This window comes from Moschus berezovskii, chromosome 1 (assembly GCF_049115385.1).
Source record: "Moschus berezovskii isolate FMDL1 chromosome 1, NW_MosBer_1.0, whole genome shotgun sequence".
Classification (NCBI taxonomy): Eukaryota; Metazoa; Chordata; class Mammalia; order Artiodactyla; family Moschidae; genus Moschus; species Moschus berezovskii.
In genome coordinates this window covers 92,571,638-92,591,224 of record NC_142460.1, presented here as the reverse complement: position 1 = coordinate 92,591,224, position 19,587 = coordinate 92,571,638, and the positions used below count along the sequence as shown (strand labels likewise).

The 19,587-nt window shown below is 36.9% G+C and overlaps 1 protein-coding gene across 3 annotated transcripts in view; it reads left to right on the top strand.

Moving 5' to 3' along the window:
• The window catches only part of UBXN7 (UBX domain protein 7), a 49,355-nt gene that overhangs the window by 20,174 nt on the left and 9,594 nt on the right, over positions 1-19,587 (top strand). For all 3 annotated transcript variants that reach the window (XM_055403668.2, XM_055403740.2, XM_088837871.1), the window contains 3 exons: positions 3,876-3,943; positions 12,852-12,917; positions 14,405-14,517. In XM_055403668.2, coding sequence (XP_055259643.1) covers positions 3,876-3,943; positions 12,852-12,917; positions 14,405-14,517 — 247 coding nt within the window. The remainder of the gene's footprint in view (positions 1-3,875; positions 3,944-12,851; positions 12,918-14,404; positions 14,518-19,587) is intronic.

Sequence of the window (19,587 nt, the reverse complement as noted above, 5' to 3'; positions counted from 1 at the left end):
GCAATTAAGTAGCAGATATGCAAGTAGAGCCCAATAAAGGTCAGATTTCCCGTTTTTAGATTTTTCTACATTGTCCCAGGAAAGTTTTGAGTTGTCATGAAAAATTTTTTTTAAAAATTCTAGTCCTTTATACCTTAAATAACTGTAGGTATCTGATCTTTAGACGGAGAAGGCAATGGCAAGCCACTCCAGTACTCTTGCCTAGAAAATCCCATGGACAGAGGAACCTGGTGGGCTGCGGTCCATGGGGTTGCTACTAGTTGGACACGACTGAGTGACTTGACTTTCACTTTTCACTTTCACACATTGGAGAAGGAAATGGCAACCCACTCCAGTGTTCTTGCCTGGAGAATCCCAGGGATGGCGAAGCCTGTTCGGCTGCCATCTGTGGGGTCGCACAGAGTCGGACACGACTGAAACGACTTAGCAGCAGCAGCAGCAATCTTTAGAAGCACCTTCAGCATGTAGAACTGTAATATATGGAGAATAGTAACAAATGATAAGTACATTGATGTTTTCTGCCCTTTACATTTGATACCAATGAGAGTTTAAAATGAATATCTGTTAGGCAAAATTCTAGTTGTCTTTGGAAATATTAGAGGGGAATGATCCTCAAATGAAAAACAATGATTTTTGAATCAAAATTTCAAAGATTCTTGAATAAGATTTTAATACAGATAGCCCCTTATAACTTTAATGTTTACAACATGAAATACTGAACAAGAGGGATCCCTTGAATAGGCCAAAGGTGAGGATTTTATACTTACTAAATTAGATTTTAAAAGCCACAGAAACATTCCAGGACATGATTCCTTTTTTTTTTTTAATCTAGTTCCAGATTCTAGAGTAGTATACTGTTTCCCCACAAAGTGTGAACTTCAAAGATCTTTATTTGTATCTCACAAAGTTTTTTCCTATCTGTATTGGCTGTGTATTTCAAGTTCATTAATCCAGTCTCCACCAACATAACTCAAATCTTTAATGGAAATCAATATGAAAATATGATTTAGTTTATAACAGGTATTCATAGCTGACTTGGGGGGACATATCAGTCTTCACTGTTTAAAACATGTTTTCTTAATTGTACTTAAAAATACTTTTGATTAATGAATGTCTTTTCCTACTGAATTACATTATAATTTGACTTAGATTATTTGTGTTACTAATTGATTAGCATTTGATAGTGGCACCTACTTCCTAAGCCAGTGTCAGTGGCTCAAATGGTAAAGAATCTGCCTGCAGTGCAGGAGACCCAGGTTTGATCCCTGGGTGGGAAAGATCCCCTGGAGAAGGGAATAGCAGTCCACTCCAGTATTCTTGCCTGGAGAATCCCCTGAACAGATGACCCTGGTGTGGTCCATGGGGTTGCAAAGAGTCGGGCACAACTGAGTGACTAACACCATAGCCTACTTTCTAAACAGGTTTTCTTTCTATACAGTTCACCTTCTGGTCCATTCTTCTATTTCATTAGGTAGCCAGCAGTCTTGGAATAGATGACCTAAAATATGTCTTTCTGTATAAGGACTACTAATTAAGCTATGGCCCTAATTGATGTATTTCATCAGGTTTAAGACTTGTTTCTTGAGTAATTAAATTGCCTTATGTGTGAAAGTCATTCAGTTGTGTCCAACTCTTTGCGACCCCATGGACTATGCAGTCCATGGAATTCTCCAGGTCAGAATACTGGAGTGGGTAGCCATTTCCTTCTCCAGGTGTCTTTCAACCCAGGGATCAAACCCAGGTCTCCTGCATTGCAAATGGATTCTTTACCAGCCTAGCCACCAGGGACACCCAAGAATACTGGAGTGGGTAGCCTATCCCTTCTCCAGGGGATCTTCCCAACCCAAGAATCAAACCGGGGTCTCCTGCATTGCAGGCCGATTCTTTACCAGCTGAGCTACCAGGGAAGCCTTCAGTTCAGTTCAGTTGCTCAGTCGTGTCCTACTCTTTCCGACCCCATGAATCACAGCACGCCAGGCCTCCCTGTCCATCACCAACTCCCGGAGTTCACTCAAACTCATGTCCATCGAGTCGGTGATGCCATCCAGCCATCTCATCCTCTGTTGTCCCCTTCTCCTCCTGCCCCCAATCCCTCCCAGCATCAGAGTCTTTTCCAGTGAGTCAACAGATTGAGATAATTCTGTACACGCACACAAATTCACATAAAATGTAAAGTGAAGTATACCAATAATGGAAAGATCTATTCAGGTAAAAGTTGTCTGTTAAGATAGCTTTTTCTTAAGATAATGGCCTGTTCTTCTTTGATGAAAGAGATTTAATAGAGCTGCTTCTTAGAGACACATGTCTGTTTCTTCAGAGTATTGCGATTCTGTTTGTGAGCAGTGACTGAAATCCAGTAGGAAAGAGTTCTTAACTGAATTATCATTTATGCTTCACTCATTTGGCTTATTGTAGATTTCTTTGTCTGACTAGTTCTTCTTTATTTACAGTATGTTTTTGTTGACAAATGAATATTAACACTTTATTAAATAAATAGTTTCAACTTTTAGGTGTCAAAAACAGAGCCTTAAGCTCAGTTATTACTATTAGAATCACCTGAATGAAAAACATTGGCCTAAGTTAAATTAACATTAATTTTAAGAGGAACATATTAAATTTGGAACTTACTACATGCTGCTGCTGCTGCTGCTAAGTCACTTCAGTCGTGTCCGACTCTGTGTGGACCCCATAGACGGAAGCCCACCAGGCTCCCCCGTCCCTGGGATTCTCCAGGCAAGAACACTGGAGTGGGTTGCCATTTCCTTCTCCAATGTGTGAAAGTGGAAAGTGAAAAGTGAAAGTGAAGTCCCTCAGTCGTGTCCGACCCTTAGCGACCCCACGGACTGCAGCCTACCAGGCTCCTCCATTCATGGGATTTTCTAGGCAATAGTGCTGGAGTGGCTTGCCATTGCCTTCTCCGTACTACATGCTATGAACGTTAATCAGCAGAGTTTTGTATTTGAGTTAAAGCTAAAATAACTAAATAATATATAAAGAGATATGTACCATTTTTACAGCATATGTAAATGAGTATTGTTCACTAGAAGAGACGGATTATTAGTAAACCCTCTGGAGGTAAACTCTGAAGAATTTATAGGCTTTTAAAAGATGAGTGTTTTTTCTTGTTATTAGTGTCTTTTTAATGAATAGTCCAAGAGTACTGCCTAGGTTGGACTTCCCTGGTGACTCAGTGGTAAAGAATCACCTGCTATAGCAGGACATGCAGTTTGATCCCTGGGTCAGGAAGATCCCCTGGAGAAGAAAATGACAACCCACTCCAGTACTCTTGCTGGGAAATCCCATGGATGGAGAAACCTGGCAGGCTACAATCCATGGAGTCACAAAAGAGTTGGACATGACTTAGTGACTAAATACGAAACAGCAACTACTTACTTTAGCTGTTGTCATAACTAGCATAAAATTAACTGCCTGTTTAAACTTATATTAATATATCTGTGTTTTAATTCTTTATTTGCTGTAGTGGTGACATAATATTGCTTTTATTAAGCTCATATTTTTCCATTAATTTATTCCTGAATATTTTTTGTGTGTATAAATTTCCTGTCTTCTTTTCCTTAAGAATTTAGGGTAAGGAACTTAAGAGGAAAGGCACAGTATTTTTTATTTTTATGTTTGTTCTCTTTCCTTACGCCCATTTGCCCTATCTATGCCAGGTACCTTGTCCCAGTTGATCTCTATTTGGAAATCACCCAACAATCACTTGTCATAATTTAATGTGGTTCCTTAAAGTCACTAAGTCTGTTGTTCATTGTACTTGTTAATTTGAATGTATTCATAATAATTACAGTGAGAATAGGTAGCAGAAAACAGTTTTCATTTGGATATTTTCCCACTTATTTCTTTTTTCTTAATAGAGAGGAAGTGCGCGCCCCAATTCCTCAAAAGCAAGAAATACTGGTGGAACCAGAACCTTTGTTTGGTGGTAAGTTTACCTTTTTTTCCTAGCTTTATTTGCCTTTATTGTGTCTTCAGGATTTTAATGAAGCTATCAAAAGATGTGAAGGCTTGCTCAGAGATTATTATTTCAAGTACAGTCAGTTCTTATCTTGTAATTCCGTACTCCACTGAGGCAAGTTGCACAGTTGGTTCTTTCTGAGGAGCGAATCAGATTAAAAAGTTGATAGCTGTTTCAGAAGGCCAAAAGGAGGAAAATAAGCAAAAGGAATTGCTGCCTTATAATGGAAACAAATCTATCATTAGATAGAAGACTCTGATTGTTTTTTTTTTTTGAATACCTATTTGACTGCCATGTCCTTACTGTCTTGATACACTATAGCTTCACTCTTTTTTTTTTTTAATGTATTTATTTATTTGGTGTACCAGGTCTTAGTTGGCGCATGTGGGATCTAGTTCCCTGACCAGGGATTGAACCCAGGTCCCCTGCATTGGGAGTGGAAGGTCTTAGCCACTGAACCACCAGGGAACTCTTATTTAATTTCGAGAAGTGCTATTCCTGCATTGAAAAAAGGAGAAAATAATCTCTAATCCATGCCAAAAATTATGGTATCAATCTGGGGTGCATAGAGAGGATGGTAGGAAATAGAACATTTAATCAGATTTAAAGAAAAATTATAGTTTTATTGTATTTTATTAAAAATATTTATTCATTTGGCTGTATCAGGTCTTAGTTGCCCCGAGGCCTGTGGGATCTTAGTTCCCCTACTAAGGACAGAACCTTTGTCCCCTGCATTGGAAGGCAGATTCTGTTATTCTTTAAATATTTGGGGGAGGGGGGATAATTGCTTTACAATATTGTACTGGTTTCTGCCACACATCATGAATCAGCCACAAGTATACATATGTCTCCTTTCTCTTGAACATATCTCCCACCCCATCCCATCCCTCTAGGTAGTTACGGAGCACTGGCTATCTATTTTACGTATGGTGATGTGTATGTTTCCATGCTACTCTCAGTTTGTCCTACCCTCTTCTACTGTGTGTACAAGTCTGTTCTGTATGTCTGTGTCTCCATTGCTGCCCTGCAAATAGGTTCATCAGTAGCATCTAGATTCCATATGCATACATTAATATACAGTATCTATCTTTCTCTTTCTGACTTACTTTACTCTGAACATCAGGGTACATGTTTCTCTTTGAGTTATGGTTTTCTCAGGGTGTATATTCAATAGTGGGATTGCTGGGTCACATAGTAGTTCTATTCCTAGTTTTTTTTAAGGAATCTGTACTGTTCTCCATAGTGGCCGTATCAGTCTACATTCCCACCAGCAGTGTATGAGGGTGCCCTTTTCTTCACATCTTCTCCAGAGTTTATTGTTTGTAGGTTTTTTAATGATGACCATTCTGACCAGTGTGAGGTGATAGCTCATTATAGTTTTGACTTGCATTACTATAAAGCTCTTAGAGAAAAACATTAGCAGTACAGTCTTTGACATACATCATAGCAAGATACACTTTGAGCCACCTCCTGGAGTAATGGAAATAAAAACAAAAGCAAAATGGAAATATACAAATGGGATTTAATTAAACCTAAAAGCTTTTGCACAACAGAGGAAACAAACAAGATTAAAAGACAGCCCTTAGAATGAGAGAAAATAATTGCAAACGAGGTAACTGATAAAGGATTAGTCTCCAAAATATACTACAGCTCATGCAACTCAGTACCAGAAAAACAAATAACAATCAAAAATGGGTGAAAAACCTAAACAGACATTTCTCCAAAGAAGACATACAGATGGCCAACAAACACATGAAAAGATGCTCAACGTTGCCTATAATTTTAACAATTACTTACTTACCTTTTGTGAGCCAGATATTTTAGGCATTAAGAGGTATATTTAAACTACAGAAGATAAGGAACTTCCCTGCCAATCTAGTGGTTAAGACTCTGCACTTCCGACTGTTAGAGGCACAGGTTCCATCACTGGTTGAGAAACTAAAATTTTGCCTGCCATGTAGTGTGGCCAAAAAAACTTAAAAAGAAACCCAAAACCCAGAAGAGGAAGTTATGATTTGGTTGGGTAGACAGAGTCGTAGAAATATGTATTGTGTATATTGAGAATAGTGATGCCAAAAATAGGTCTATAAGAAGTTGTGTAGGCATGCTAAAAGAATAAGTTGTAAGAAAAAGATGAAGAAAATTATATAAACCACGTCTTTTGATTTGAAAAAGCAAGTTAGTTGAGAGTTTTAAGATTGATCTTTAACCTGGCAGCTTTGGAGTTTACTGTAGAAAGAAATAAAGAATGTACTCTCCAGCATTAGAAATAAAGATGAGAGGAAGATTCAGAAATAAAGATGAGAGGAAGATTCAGAAATAAAGATGGGAGAAAGAGCACTATAAGGTCTGAATATTGAAGAATAATATGTCCTTTCTGCTTTTTTTTTTTTTACATATAAATGTAATGGAGCTCGGGAATAATGCCCTTGGAAGCTCTTTCCTTTATTGCAAGGAGTAAAGGCAGGATCTTTGTGTGGGGAAGACTACAGCAAATGGGTTTTATGTTGTTTTACTGTTTGAAACAAGAGTTTCTGTTTGAAACATCACTTTCTTTTACTTCTGGTTTGATGAGGGTGGGGGGTAAGAATGACTTTATACAATTAGGAAGTCAGTCTTAACTTTCATTAGTAGACCTTATTATAACTTTGAAAAGGTTTTTGGAGAACTATTTTCTTCTTAGGAGTAGTATTGATTTAAAGTGTGTTTCTCAAAGTGTGGTCTGAGGGTCCCTGATACCCTTTCAGTAGGTCTGTAAGAACAGAAACATTTTCATAATAATACTAACAATTTATTTGCCTTTTTCACAGTGTTGACATTTGGGCTGATAGTTGAGAAGCAATGATGGGTCAAACTACTGCCATCTTAATTAAATCAGGACAGTGGCACCAAACTGCTGCTACTTGTTGAATTCTTCACTGATAACACACTTGCAGTTTTTGTTTTTTTTTTTTAAAGAAAAAGCCAATTTTACTTCTTAATGTTCTTGGCAAAGCAATGAAAATTAATTTCATTTGATCTTGACCCACATTTTTAAACTATTCTTTTTGATGAAATACAGTGTGTACATAAAGCACTTCGGCATACTGAAATACTCTGGTTACTTTAAGGGAAAACACTTGTATACGTGTTTGAGTTGAAACCTAAACTAGCTGCTTTTTTTATGGAACACTATTTTTCTTGAAAAATTACTGACAAACTGTAGTTATTTAGAGTTGGGCATTTGGCAGACATTTTCTTGAATGTGAACAAAGCCTGTTAACTGCTTCAAGGCAAACAACTGACATTAATTGTTGCCAGTCGTTTAAGGAAAAAAAAGCTTTCATGCAGAACTTAGAATTTCAGAAAGTTTATGTCCATGATGGTGATCTTGTTAGCTTCCTAGTACTTAAGACTTTCTAATGAGATTCAGTTCAGTTCAGTTGCTCAGTTGTGTCCGACTGCGACCCCATGAACCGCAGCACGCCAGGCCTCCCTTTCCTTCAACAACTCCCGGAGTTGAAGGCATGTCCATTGAGTCGTTGATGCCATCTAACCGTCTCATCCTCTGGCATCCCCTTCTCTTTCTGCCGTCAATCTTTCCCAGCATCAGGGTCTTTTCAAATGAGTCAGCTCTTCTCATCAGATGGCCAAAGTATTGGAGTTTCAGCTTCAACATCAGTCCTTCCAATGAACACCCAGGACTGATCTCCCTTAGGATGGACTGGGTGGATCTCCTTGCAGTCCAAGGGACTCTCAAGAGTCTTCTCCAGCACCACAGTTCAAAAGCATCAATTCTTTGGCGATCAGATTTCTTTATAGTCCAACTCTCACATCCATACATGACCACTGGAAAAACCATAGCCTTGACTAGACGGACCTTTGTTGGCCAAGTAATGTCTCTGCTTTTTAATATGCTATCTAGATTGGTCATAACTTTCCTTCCAAGGAGTAAGCGTCTTTTAATTTCATGGCTGCAGTCAGCATCCACAGTGATTTTGGAGCCCAAAAATATAAAGTCTGACACTGTTTCCACTGTTTCCCCATCTATTTGCCATGAAGTGATGGGACCAGATGCCATGATCTTAGTTTTCTGAATGTTGGGCTTCAAGGCAACCTTTTCACTCTCCTCTTTCACTTTCATCGAGAGGCTCTTTAGTTCTTCACTTTCTGCCATAAGGGTGGTGTCATCTGCATATCTGAGGTTCTTGATATTTCTCCCGGCAATGTTGATTCCAGCTTGTGCTTCCTCCAGCCCAGCGTTTCCTATTTGGAACCAGTTCTAACTGTTGCTTCCTGACCTGCATACAGGTTTCTCAAGAGGCAGGTCGGATGGTCTGTTATTCCCATCTCTTGAAGAATTTTCCACAGTTTATTGTGATCCACACAGTCAAAGACTTTGGCATAGTCAGTAAAGCAGTAGATGTTTTTCTGGAACTCTCTTGCTTTTTCGATGATCCAGCGGATGTTGGCAATTTGATCTCTGGTTCCTCTACCTTTTCTAAAACCAGCTTGAACATCTGGAAGTTCATGGTTCACGTATTGCTGAAGCCTGGCTTGGAGAATTTTAAGCATGACTTTACTAGTGTGTGAGATGAGTGTAATTGTGCAGTAGTTTGAGCATTCTTTGGCATTGCCTTTCTTTGGGATTGGAGTGAAAACTGACCTTTTCCAGTTCTGTGGCCACTGGCTGAGTTTTCCAAATTTGCTGGCATATTGAGTGCAGCACTTTCAGAGCATCATCTTTCAGGATTTGAAATAGCTCAACTGGAATTCCATCACCTCCACTAGTTTTGTTCATAGTGATGCTTCCTAAGGCCCACTTGACTTCACATTTCAGGATGTCTGGCTCTAGGTGAGTAATCACACCATCGTGATTATCTGGGTCAAGGAGATCTTTTTTGTACAGTTCCTCTGTGTATTCTTGCCACCTCTTCTTAATATCTTCTGCTTCTGTTAAATATTTTCTGCTTCTGTTAGGTCCCTACCATTTCTGTCCTTTATCGAGCCCATCTTTGCATGAAATTTTCCCTTGGTATCTCTAATTTTCTTGAAGAGATCTCTAGTCTTTCCCATTCTGTTGTTTTCCTCTATTTCTTTGCATTGATTGCTGAGGAAGGCTTTCTTATCTCTTCTTGCTCTTCTTTGGAACTCTGCATTCAAAAGGATATATCTTTCCTTTTCTCCTTTGCTTTTCTCTTCCCTTCTTTTCACATCTTCTAATAATAATAATCTTCTAATAAGATTAGTGGTGATATTAACAGATAGTTATTATTTTTCTTTAATATTGTATGATGAAGTGGTCAATATTTGGAATGTTTTGCATAATAACTCAGTGAACAAATATTTTCAAACCACCAAAGCACACTATTACAAGATTGTCCATAGGTGAAATATCTGTTCAGATCAATATGTATTTGTATATGCAATATATATTAGGTATCTGCTGCCGTTTAACAAATTGTTTCAAAATTTAACTTCCTGAAACAACAGACGTTTGTTTTATCACATTTCTATGTGTTAGGAATCCAGGTGTGGCTTAGTCGGGGTCCCTCTGTTTATGTCTCTCGAGGGTGTCAGCCAGGGCTACAGGCATCCCAAAGCATGACTAGAGGAAGAGTCTAAATTCACTTATGTGGCTGGTGGTTGACTGGAGACATCATCAATTCCTTACCACAGAGCAAATGAGAGAGCCAGAGAGGACAGCTCAGGATGGAAGCCACCATCTTTTTGTAACCTAGTCATTGGAAGTGACATCCTGTCACTTCTGCCTCATTCTGTTTGATCCTGCCCATACTCATGATGTTCACACACAGATCATGAGATAGGGATGATTGGGTGCTGTCACAGAGCCTGCCTACCACGCAGACCAGTAGATTTCAATGGAGCAGAGTATGAAAAGTTCATTGATAATATTTCGGAATCCATGTTGCTACCAGCCTTTAAGAAATTACCACTGATAGAGTTTGGCGTAGTAGCCGAGGAAAATGTTCACAATTACCTTAAAACTGTTAAAATACTCTTCCCTTTTACAACTACATGTCTGTGTGAAGTTAAATTTTATTTTTCTTCATATACTTGAATTAAAAGAATAGCAGCAGATTGAATGCAGAAACAGACCTAAAATTTCAGGTGTCTTCTCTTATACCAGTCATTAACAGAGATTTGTGAAAATGTGAAACGGTGCTACTCTTCTCATAATTTTTTTTTCTCTGTTTCTCGCCTATTCTGACTGTGAAGCTCCGAGTGGATCTCTTTTAGCTCTTTGCAGCTTAGTTTCTTTGACCTCAGTGACCAGTACTCTTACTTTGTGGGTAGTAGAGTAAGAATAAAGAGTACTGATGTTTACTTTTAGCATATGGTTTGGAAGAGTCATGTATGAAGAGGCAGCCAAGAGTAATAATGGTCCTGAAGCTAGAGGTGTAGTGGCCTGAGGAGAGGTTCTTGCTTAGACTTAGGATAAATAAGGGGGAAACAAATGGGAACAGGTCATGAGTCCAAGAAATACAAGGGTAGTTGGAAAGCTAGCAATAAGGACCTATGATGAATCTCCAGGAGATTGAGAAGGGCTAAATTGGAGGCAGGGTTGGGGGAGTGAATATGTATGTGTGTAAAGAGCGTAGAATATTGATTGGCCTGCCATTGGTAATTTAAAAATAGAAAAAAAACTACCTTTTGTATATTATGTACTACCTTTCCAATAATAATATGCTTTCTAAAGCAGCTGTTCTATGTCTTACCCTGATGCTGAAGCTGAAACTCCAATACTTTGGCCACCTCATACGACGAGTTGACTCACTGGAAAAGAGTCTGATGCTAGGAGGGATTCGGAGTGGGAGGAGACAGGGACGACAGAGAATGAGATGGCTGGATGGCATCACCGACTCGATGGACATGAGTTTGAGTGAACTCCGGGAGTTGGTGATGGACAGGGAGGCCTGGCGTGCTGTGATTCATGGGGTCGCAAAGAGTCGGGACACGACTGAGCAACTGAACTGAACTGAAGATAATTGTTATGGTTAACAATTGGTTAAAAGTTTCTTAATTGTTATGGTTAAATAGTACTTGATAATGAGTTTTAAGAAAGCATTGAGAAATTATTACTGCTAGAAACATACATATTTAAGATAGGAACTCTCAAATAAAAATAGTTCCAAGATTGAAAAGAATATTTCTTGCTTCTTCTGTGTAAAAGGAGAGAGAGAGAAATAATGCAATATTTAAATTTTATAAGTTTATTAAAATTTAAAATAAATTTGTTTAATTTATTCAATAAAACAATTCATATGTAAAATTCAAGTTAAATTTGAAATTCAATGCAAAGTTAAAATATAGAAGCCTCTCATTTTTACCAAATTCCTTTTCCTAGAGATAATATTATGATTCTTCAGTGTAAATACTGATATGCATATGTGCATAAATGATACGTACTAAATCGCTTCAATTATGTCCAACGCTTTGCAACCCCATGAACTGTAGCCCACCAGGCTCCTCTGTCCATGGGATTCTCCACGCAAGAATACTGGAGTGGGTTGCCTTGCCCTTCTCCAGGGGAATCTTCCAAATGATATACTGACAGATAATGCTTTAAACAAAAAAGTAATTTTTTTAACATGTGGTTTTGCATTTGTTTGTTATTTTTTTGTTTTGCTTTTTACTCAGTAGTTCTTAGATTTAAAGAATTACCCTATATAATGGAAAATGCAGGCTGTTGTGAAGAATGCTTTGAACATGGGATTCGGGACTTTTATAGTTTCTATCTAGTCTTACTATCTAATCATCATTTCTTACGGAGTATTGTTCTAGTTACATGCTTGCCAGGCTTGCCATAAGCCAACTTAATGAAACTGTCACCCATATTGAAAGAATCATTAAATGTCCTTATTTAATGTATATAAAGTCCTGGTAATTTAAAAAAAATTTTATTTTATATTATAGTTGATTTACAGTTGTGTGTTAGTTTTAGTTGTACAATAAAGTGATTCAGTTATACATAATATACATGTATCTATCCTTTTTCAGATTCTTTTCCCATTTAAGACCTGGTAAATTTTTTAGGTTTAAGAACATATAGGAAGATAACATTTTGATGATTACTTTTGAAACTTTATCTGTACAATACTTAAGGATTGTGTAATATATCCTATTCAACAGTATTAGAAGACATTGTTTCTGTTTATTTCTCTGTAATTATAGGAAAAATTTATACTCTAAAATTAAAATTGTTTTTTGGTGTTTATGATTCTACATGTGTGCCACTTACTAAGAAGTTCCGTTCCGTTCCGTCGCTCAGTCGTGTCCGACTCTTTGCGACCCCGTGGACTGTAGCCTACCAGGCTTCTCCGTCCATGGGATTCTCCAAGCAAGAATACTGGAGTGGGTTACCGTTTCCTTCTCCAGGGGATCTTCCCGACCCAGGGATCGAACCCACGTCTCCCGCATTGGAGGCAGATGCTTTAACCTCTGAGCCACCAGGGAAGCCCTCCTAAGAAGTAGTTCTTAAATATTATGGTTTAAAATTTACTCAAGTAATGTACTAAAGGGTAGGCAGATCCTTTAAGATAACCTGAATTTGGTATTTGGAGCATGTGTAAGATTCATCTCCATGTGGAATCATCCTCACAATCTTTCTTCCTGTCTTTTTACACAAGTTTGGCCAAGTCTTGACTGGACCTTAATCTTCTTTTTTATATAACAAAATGTTGGTCTGAAGATGGTTACGTTAACTATATATGAATGGCCTGAAGATTTTAAAATATTTTTATTTTTTGGAAGAGGGCACTATTATCAATCTGAGTGTCTTAAAATAAGAAATTCTTATAGATAAAGACATTTTAGAATTGTTACAAAATTAATGTTTAAGCTTTTGTGTCAATTCTGTTTTTTTCTCCTAAAGCTCCTAAAAGACGACGGCCTGCACGTTCAATATTTGATGGTTTCCGGGATTTTCAAACTGAAACTAGTAGGTATCTATGGATCAGTCTATCATCTCCTTTTCTCTTCCTCCTTCCCTCTGCCTCCATTCTTGTCTTTCTGTCCCTCCCCGTCTCCCGCAGATAAAACCACAAGGTGGAAAAGCACCCATACACTCCCCTTCAGGTCAAGATCCTGGTTTGTTTTATATAAAAGAAAAAAATGATTAATATTAGGCCTAATAACTTTGAGGATTCATCTTATTTAAAAAAGTAAATTATGAATTCAGTCTGTGATTGTTATTAACTCCCCCTTGCTGCTGCTGCTGCTGCTAAGTTGCTTCAGTCGTGTCCAACTCTGTGTGACGCCATAGACGGCAGCCCACCAGACTCCTCTGTCCCTGGGATTCTCCAGGCAAGAATACTGGAATGGGTTGCCGTTTCCTTCTCCAATGTGTGAAAGTGAAAAGTGAAAGTGAAGTCGCTCAGTCATGTCCGACTCTTTGCGACCCCATGGACTGTAGCATACCAGGCCCCTCTGTCCATGGTATTTTCCAGGCAGGAGTACTGGAATGGATTACCGTGTCCTTTTCTACCCCCTTGAGCTGAATTATTCTAAATTCTAACCTACTTGATTATAGAAGAATAAGAGAGGTGGATATAATATTAAAAATCTGATAATTTACAAACTTAATCCATTTCTGAATGAGCACTTAAATGCTGACTATAATAAAATAAAAACTGGTTTTACTCCAGATCCTGATATATGTCAATTAAAGGAATGACTACAATGAAAATGATTATTATAGGGATTGAAAAATAGAAGAAAAAGCCATATTACCCCACACAGCCACTATTAACATTTTGGATACAGCTGTTTGAAATAAATTTATGTCTTTCTGTGGAATAAATTAGAACGAGAATCTTGACCATCTACTTTTAGTGGATTTAGTAGATTTAGTAATGAAACTCTAAAGAAAAGGACAGATATGTTTAGAGAATATGTGAGTAACTTTTGGACCATGTTTGATTTTGTAGTGATTTATAATGAGTTCATTGAAGCTCAAATAGGTCTTGTAACTTGAGAGAGTGGAATCCAGACTGACTTAAGTCATCCAGGGAATCCTGTGCCCTTCCAGGAGCAGATGATAGCGGTAGTCATTATCTCTCATTGGCAGAATCTTTCAAGATTGGGAATGTTGCTAGAAACAACTGGAATGTAGCTAGATAAATTAAGGTGACTTTCAGAACTAGATAAATGGAGATGAAAGTTTTCTTGTATGCTAAAGTTCATTTTGAGTATGTGAAGGAAATATTTTGAATAGTGACTCTTAGATAATTTTGGATAGAGAGCACCAAGTCTTGAGACTTTCTTCCCAACTCACTTTGTATTTTTTTTCAGTCAGCCTTAGATCTTTGTATTTGCATTTGAGATCAAGCACATTGTTCATTAGTTCTTGCAATTGATGAATTTTTTAAATTGGGAGATTCCATGACTTATGGCTAATTGAAACTCTCTTATCCTCCTGTATTGCAGTTCGGCAAGAACAGGAATTAAGAAATGGAGGAGCGATAGATAAGAAACTAACTACCCTTGCAGATCTGTTCCGGCCACCCATTGATTTGATGCATAAAGGCAGTTTTGAAACAGTAAGTTGTTGGAGATTCTAAACCCAACCTGTGAATCCTTTTGCAGTTTTTAGTGGCATTTTTCTAAGAGCAAAAAATAGTTTTCAGCGTATAGAGAAATTGGCGTCTTAATGAGATACCTAGGAAGTTAAATTGATTTATATTTCTATCACCAGTATGTGACATTACCTAATAAAATCACTTTATTGTGTGGCATCATTTTAGAATCTGCCATTTTTATTTATTTATTTTTTAATCTTTTAAAGTTTATATGTCTTTGACTACTACTGAGAATAGTCTCTGTGTGTATTTTGGCCATTTGTGAATTGTTTATACCTTTTACTCATTTTTATGAGGATCCAAGTGTGTTTGAAAAGAGTATATCCAGTTGCAAAAAATATTCTCCTTCAGTTCTTGGTTTTAATTTAGCTGAAACCAAAGGAAAACCTTCTGGAACAGATTTATTTGATTGATAAATTATAAGCTCAGTGAGGGCAGGGGAACCATGTTTCTTTTTATTTAGGTAATCCTTTGGATCCAGTCTCTAGCATTTAATAGGAACATGGTATTTGTTAAATGAATGAGTTCAGTTGGGATTTTAAAGATTCTTCTGTTGGTGTTCAAACAGCTTGATTTTGTGTGTTGACTGGCATGTTAACGCTCTGTTGAATCAGAAGAGCATTTCTATAGCTGTATATCACTTAAATTTCAGGTAAGTCTGTTAAAATAAAGTAGGGCAAACACTTAAACTACAAAAATGGCATTAGTAGCTACATATTTGGAAGTGAATTATGATTGTGTTTTTAAAAACATTTTGTCCTTTAACGTAACATTTACACTAGCCTAAGTGAAATATTTAGGTTAAGAAATTTAATTATAAGGTTCTTTCTGCATTCTTTAATTTTCTGAATTGTAAAACCTGAAAGTGTTTGGCTGCATGTAACAAAATCCAGATAATGGAGGTCTGACCAGATATGTTTCTTTTTGTTGTGTAAATAAAGTTCAGGGAGTCTGATGTCAATTTATCAGCTCAAAAATGTCAGGTTAGCTGTCTCCTCAGTTTGTTTCATCTTTCGCTCATGATCTTTAACATGGCAACTGCCTATCCTTTCTAATAAACATTGACAGAGAATAACATAATATGTAAGAAACAAAAGGATCTGAGTTTGTTTTGATGTGCTTTCTATTTTCATTAGCTTCTGTGTTGCTCAGGGGCTTAGTGAAGTAACTCTGAACTTGACAAATTAAGGACACTTTGGGCTCATAAAAAGCAGTTAGTCTGCTGCTTGTTCGTTAAGGGAAAATGTGAATCTTTCAATATTGTCATCTGGAGTTTGTTTCAATTTGTTTTATCACCTTTTTCTTGTATTTTGTGACCTATGTTGTTTTCAACAATGTATTTTTTCACTGATAATACTCAACTTTATCACTTATGGGCTTCTCTGGTGGTTCAGACAGTAAAGTGTCTGCCTGTAATGTGGGAGACCCGGGTTCGATCCCTAGGTTGGGAAGATCCCCTGGAGAAGGAAATGGCAACCCACTCCAGTACTCTTGCCTGGAAAATCCCATGGACAGAGGAGCCTGGTAGGCTGCAGTCCATGGGGTTGCAAAGAGTTGGACACGACTGAGCGACTTTACTTTACTTTAATTATCACTTATAACTCTTTAAATGATATAAATATTCCCAGAAAAAGTAGGCATTTCATTATGACTAATGATATATCCATTAGTTTTATAAAAATTAGGGAAACAATATGCAAAATTAAGTCGCTGAAATTTAAGAGAGATGAATGTTAAAAATTAAAGGAATAATGAGGTCGAAAAGAGTCGGACACAACTGAGCGACTTTCACTTTCACTTTCTTTGATTGCTCCTGCAGGACCCATAGGTTTGGATTATATGTAGATGTGAGCTACAGTTTTACAAGTTTAGAAACTAGACTTTGTTGTTTCTTAGTGTACTAGAGGTAGACCATATTCAAGGGTTCTGGCTCATGCCCGTGAAGTTCATTCAGTATTTAACAAGGCCTCCAGGTGTAAGGCCTTGTTCTAGGGGATGGCGAGTATATTTATTGGAATAAAGATTTAACTACACGTGAGAGAAACCAGGAATGAAACAATAGCTTAAACAAGATAGAGGTCCATGCTTTTAGGATGGCTCTACTCTATGAAGTTATTAGGAATGCAGCTTTTCCTGTCCTATTCTGCTGTTCCTTAGACCTTGCTTGCCCTTGTCTACATGATTCAAGGTGGCTAACCACCATGTTTGCTTTTCAGTTAGCATGAAGGAGGGAAGTGACTGAGAAGGGTACACCTTTTCCATTTAAAGGAACAACTTAGAAGTCACACACATCACTTCTCACATTCCATCGATCAGAACTTAGCAATGTGGCTACACCTAGTTGCAAAGGATACTAGGAAATTAAGATGCTTAGCTGAACGTTGGAGATTCTGTTACTGAGGTGAAGGGAAAAATGGGTATTTGTTACCTGTAAGCAGTTTCTGCCATGGGAAGGTAGTGGTAAACAAATTATACAAAGTCCTTTGACATCAAAAAATTTATAATCTAGAGGGAGAAATAGACTAAACAAAAACCAAAATAACATATTTAGTGTATACATATGTTTTATGTATGTTTGACACACAGAAATTCAGGTTATAGTAGTTGCCAGGAGAAAGTATAAAATAGTATAAGGGAAAGAGAGAGAGGACTCTTGTTTGGGGACAGAGTGAGGGAATGTAAACCATAGAAGGATCTTAGGGAAGAGTAGAAAAACAGTTAAGTGTAAAGATACTAGTGTTGGAAAGAGTTCAGGCATATTTTTGGTACAGCCAAGGAAATTTGTGTAGCTGGAGCTGAGTGAGCAAGGTGAGTGAGTTATCTGACCTGGGCAAGGAAACATTTCTTCGGTTTTCCTCTTTCTCTCTTAGCATGTAAGTTTCTTCTTTCCCCATTAGCGTGAATACAGGGATTTTGTTTTATTTACTGTTCTGTGTCCATGGTGCATAGAAGGGTATCTGGCATACAGTTGCCCTCCATAAATTATCTAGTGGCATAATCTAGAGTATATTGTACAGAAAGAATCAGAACAATTTCCATAAAATATTTATTTTCATAACAAATGCATGTTTATTTGTAAAATTGCCATTCAATTGAAAATCCAGTTGGTTCTTCTAAGAGTACTTTAATTTCCAAAGTACTTGCTATAAATGCAAATTAAAATATTTTAATTAAAATGTAAAGAACTGACTCAGTAACAAAATACATAAGATAAAATTTTTCTAAATAAACTTTATATATAGCTTATGTTTTTGTTCACATTAGGCAAAAATTAGAGAAAAATTAAAAACCAACAAGGTGGGACTTCCCTGGTGGTCCAGTGGTTAAGACTGCACTACCAGTATAGGTGTGGGTTTGATCCATGCTTGGGGAACTAATATCCCATATGCCATGAGGCACAGCCGAAAAAAAAAGCAACAAGGAAAAATAATAGTAGTTTCCATTTCCATAAGAAAGCACAGTGCATATTTTAGTACTTTTCAGCTTTATGGATATATATTTATTGAAATAGATTAATTTTTCCTCTATATCCTCTTTTCCAACAGTGTAGGAGGGTTCCCTTTTTTATACACCCTCTCCGGCATTTGTTTTTTGTAGATTTATTTATTGATGGCCATCCTGACTGGTATGAGGTGACACCTCATTGTAGTTTTGATTTTTGATTTGCATTAAAAGTAATTTCTTAACATCTTTCATTTTCTTTTGCTTGTATAAGGTTTCTCCCATTGTAAGCTTTGTGCAGGCAGGTATTTTTTGGTTTGGTAACTGCTATAACTCCACCATCTATAGGTGTACCTGAAACATGGTAGATACTCAGATATCTGTTGAATGAATGAATCTGAATGAATGAAAGCATGACTGTGAATAGATGAATTTTTAAAAACAGTATCAGATAGCTCTTATTGTTTTTGAACTCTGCATTTTTAAAATTTTTCAGTGTTACACGGGGTTTTTTTTTGTTTGTTTTTTGGGGTTTTTTTGGTCAGTGTTGCAGTTAAAAGGCAAGTTCTTTTTAGAACTTGGATTTTCACCTTTGGAATCAATAATGAACATATAAAATTATTTTTTCTGGGAGATTTGTATAGAAAAGTAGAATAACAATTTTTGTAAGATTGTGTAAACCTGCTTATTAAACAGAAGATATTCCTAGTCTTAACGTTTTCCAATACCTCCAAAATGATATGTTAAGTTATTATTAATCTGAGTTTTAGCTGATTCTTAAGATTTTCCCATGTCACGCTGACTTGGGAAAAAATGTATTGTTCCAGGACAAAATCATTTAAAAGCTGTGACTTCCATTTCATTGTTTCTGTAAGAGGGTTTGAGGTAGCTTTTGGTCATTTGCTTTTCTGCCGTCCTTTTCCAGTTCAGTAATATTTCTTAGATCATTGTGATAAGGCAATGTAAGGGGAAAAAAAAAGTACACACTCATAATTGATACTTGTGCTGTAAATTGGGGAGTCTTCTGGAGATCATTCTGAAACATCGTTTCATCTGTAGTTTCAGTTTTTAAATACACGCCTTGGAAAAAAACCCTGAGAGAAAAAATCCTCAGCAACTAACTTCTAGTGAAAGATTTAGAGTGAATCTATAAAATGCCATGTGCCTAATAATTGAGACGAATATGATATTTGGAAATGTGTATAAAATGATGTTGAAAAAATAACATAAACTAATACACATATACTGGTTACGGTTATTAAAAAGAAGAGGTATATTTTTGGATGGGGATTAGTAGAGACAGCACAATAGATTTGTGCCCTTGTTTATGGAATCTTTCAGGTAAAGAGGTTTACATGTTTACCAGTGCAATAAAAATCCAGCCACTTTAATAAATAACAATGGACAAAAGGAGAGCAATTCATTTAAATTTGAAAATTGCTTGCAAATGGACTGTATAATTATACATATCTATATACATGTATATATAAGCAAAAAATGTAATTAATGTTTATACACAGAAAACTCTAGGTGTCATACTTGAGGGAAAAAACTTAGTATTTATATGGAAAGAGGATAACTTCTGAATTC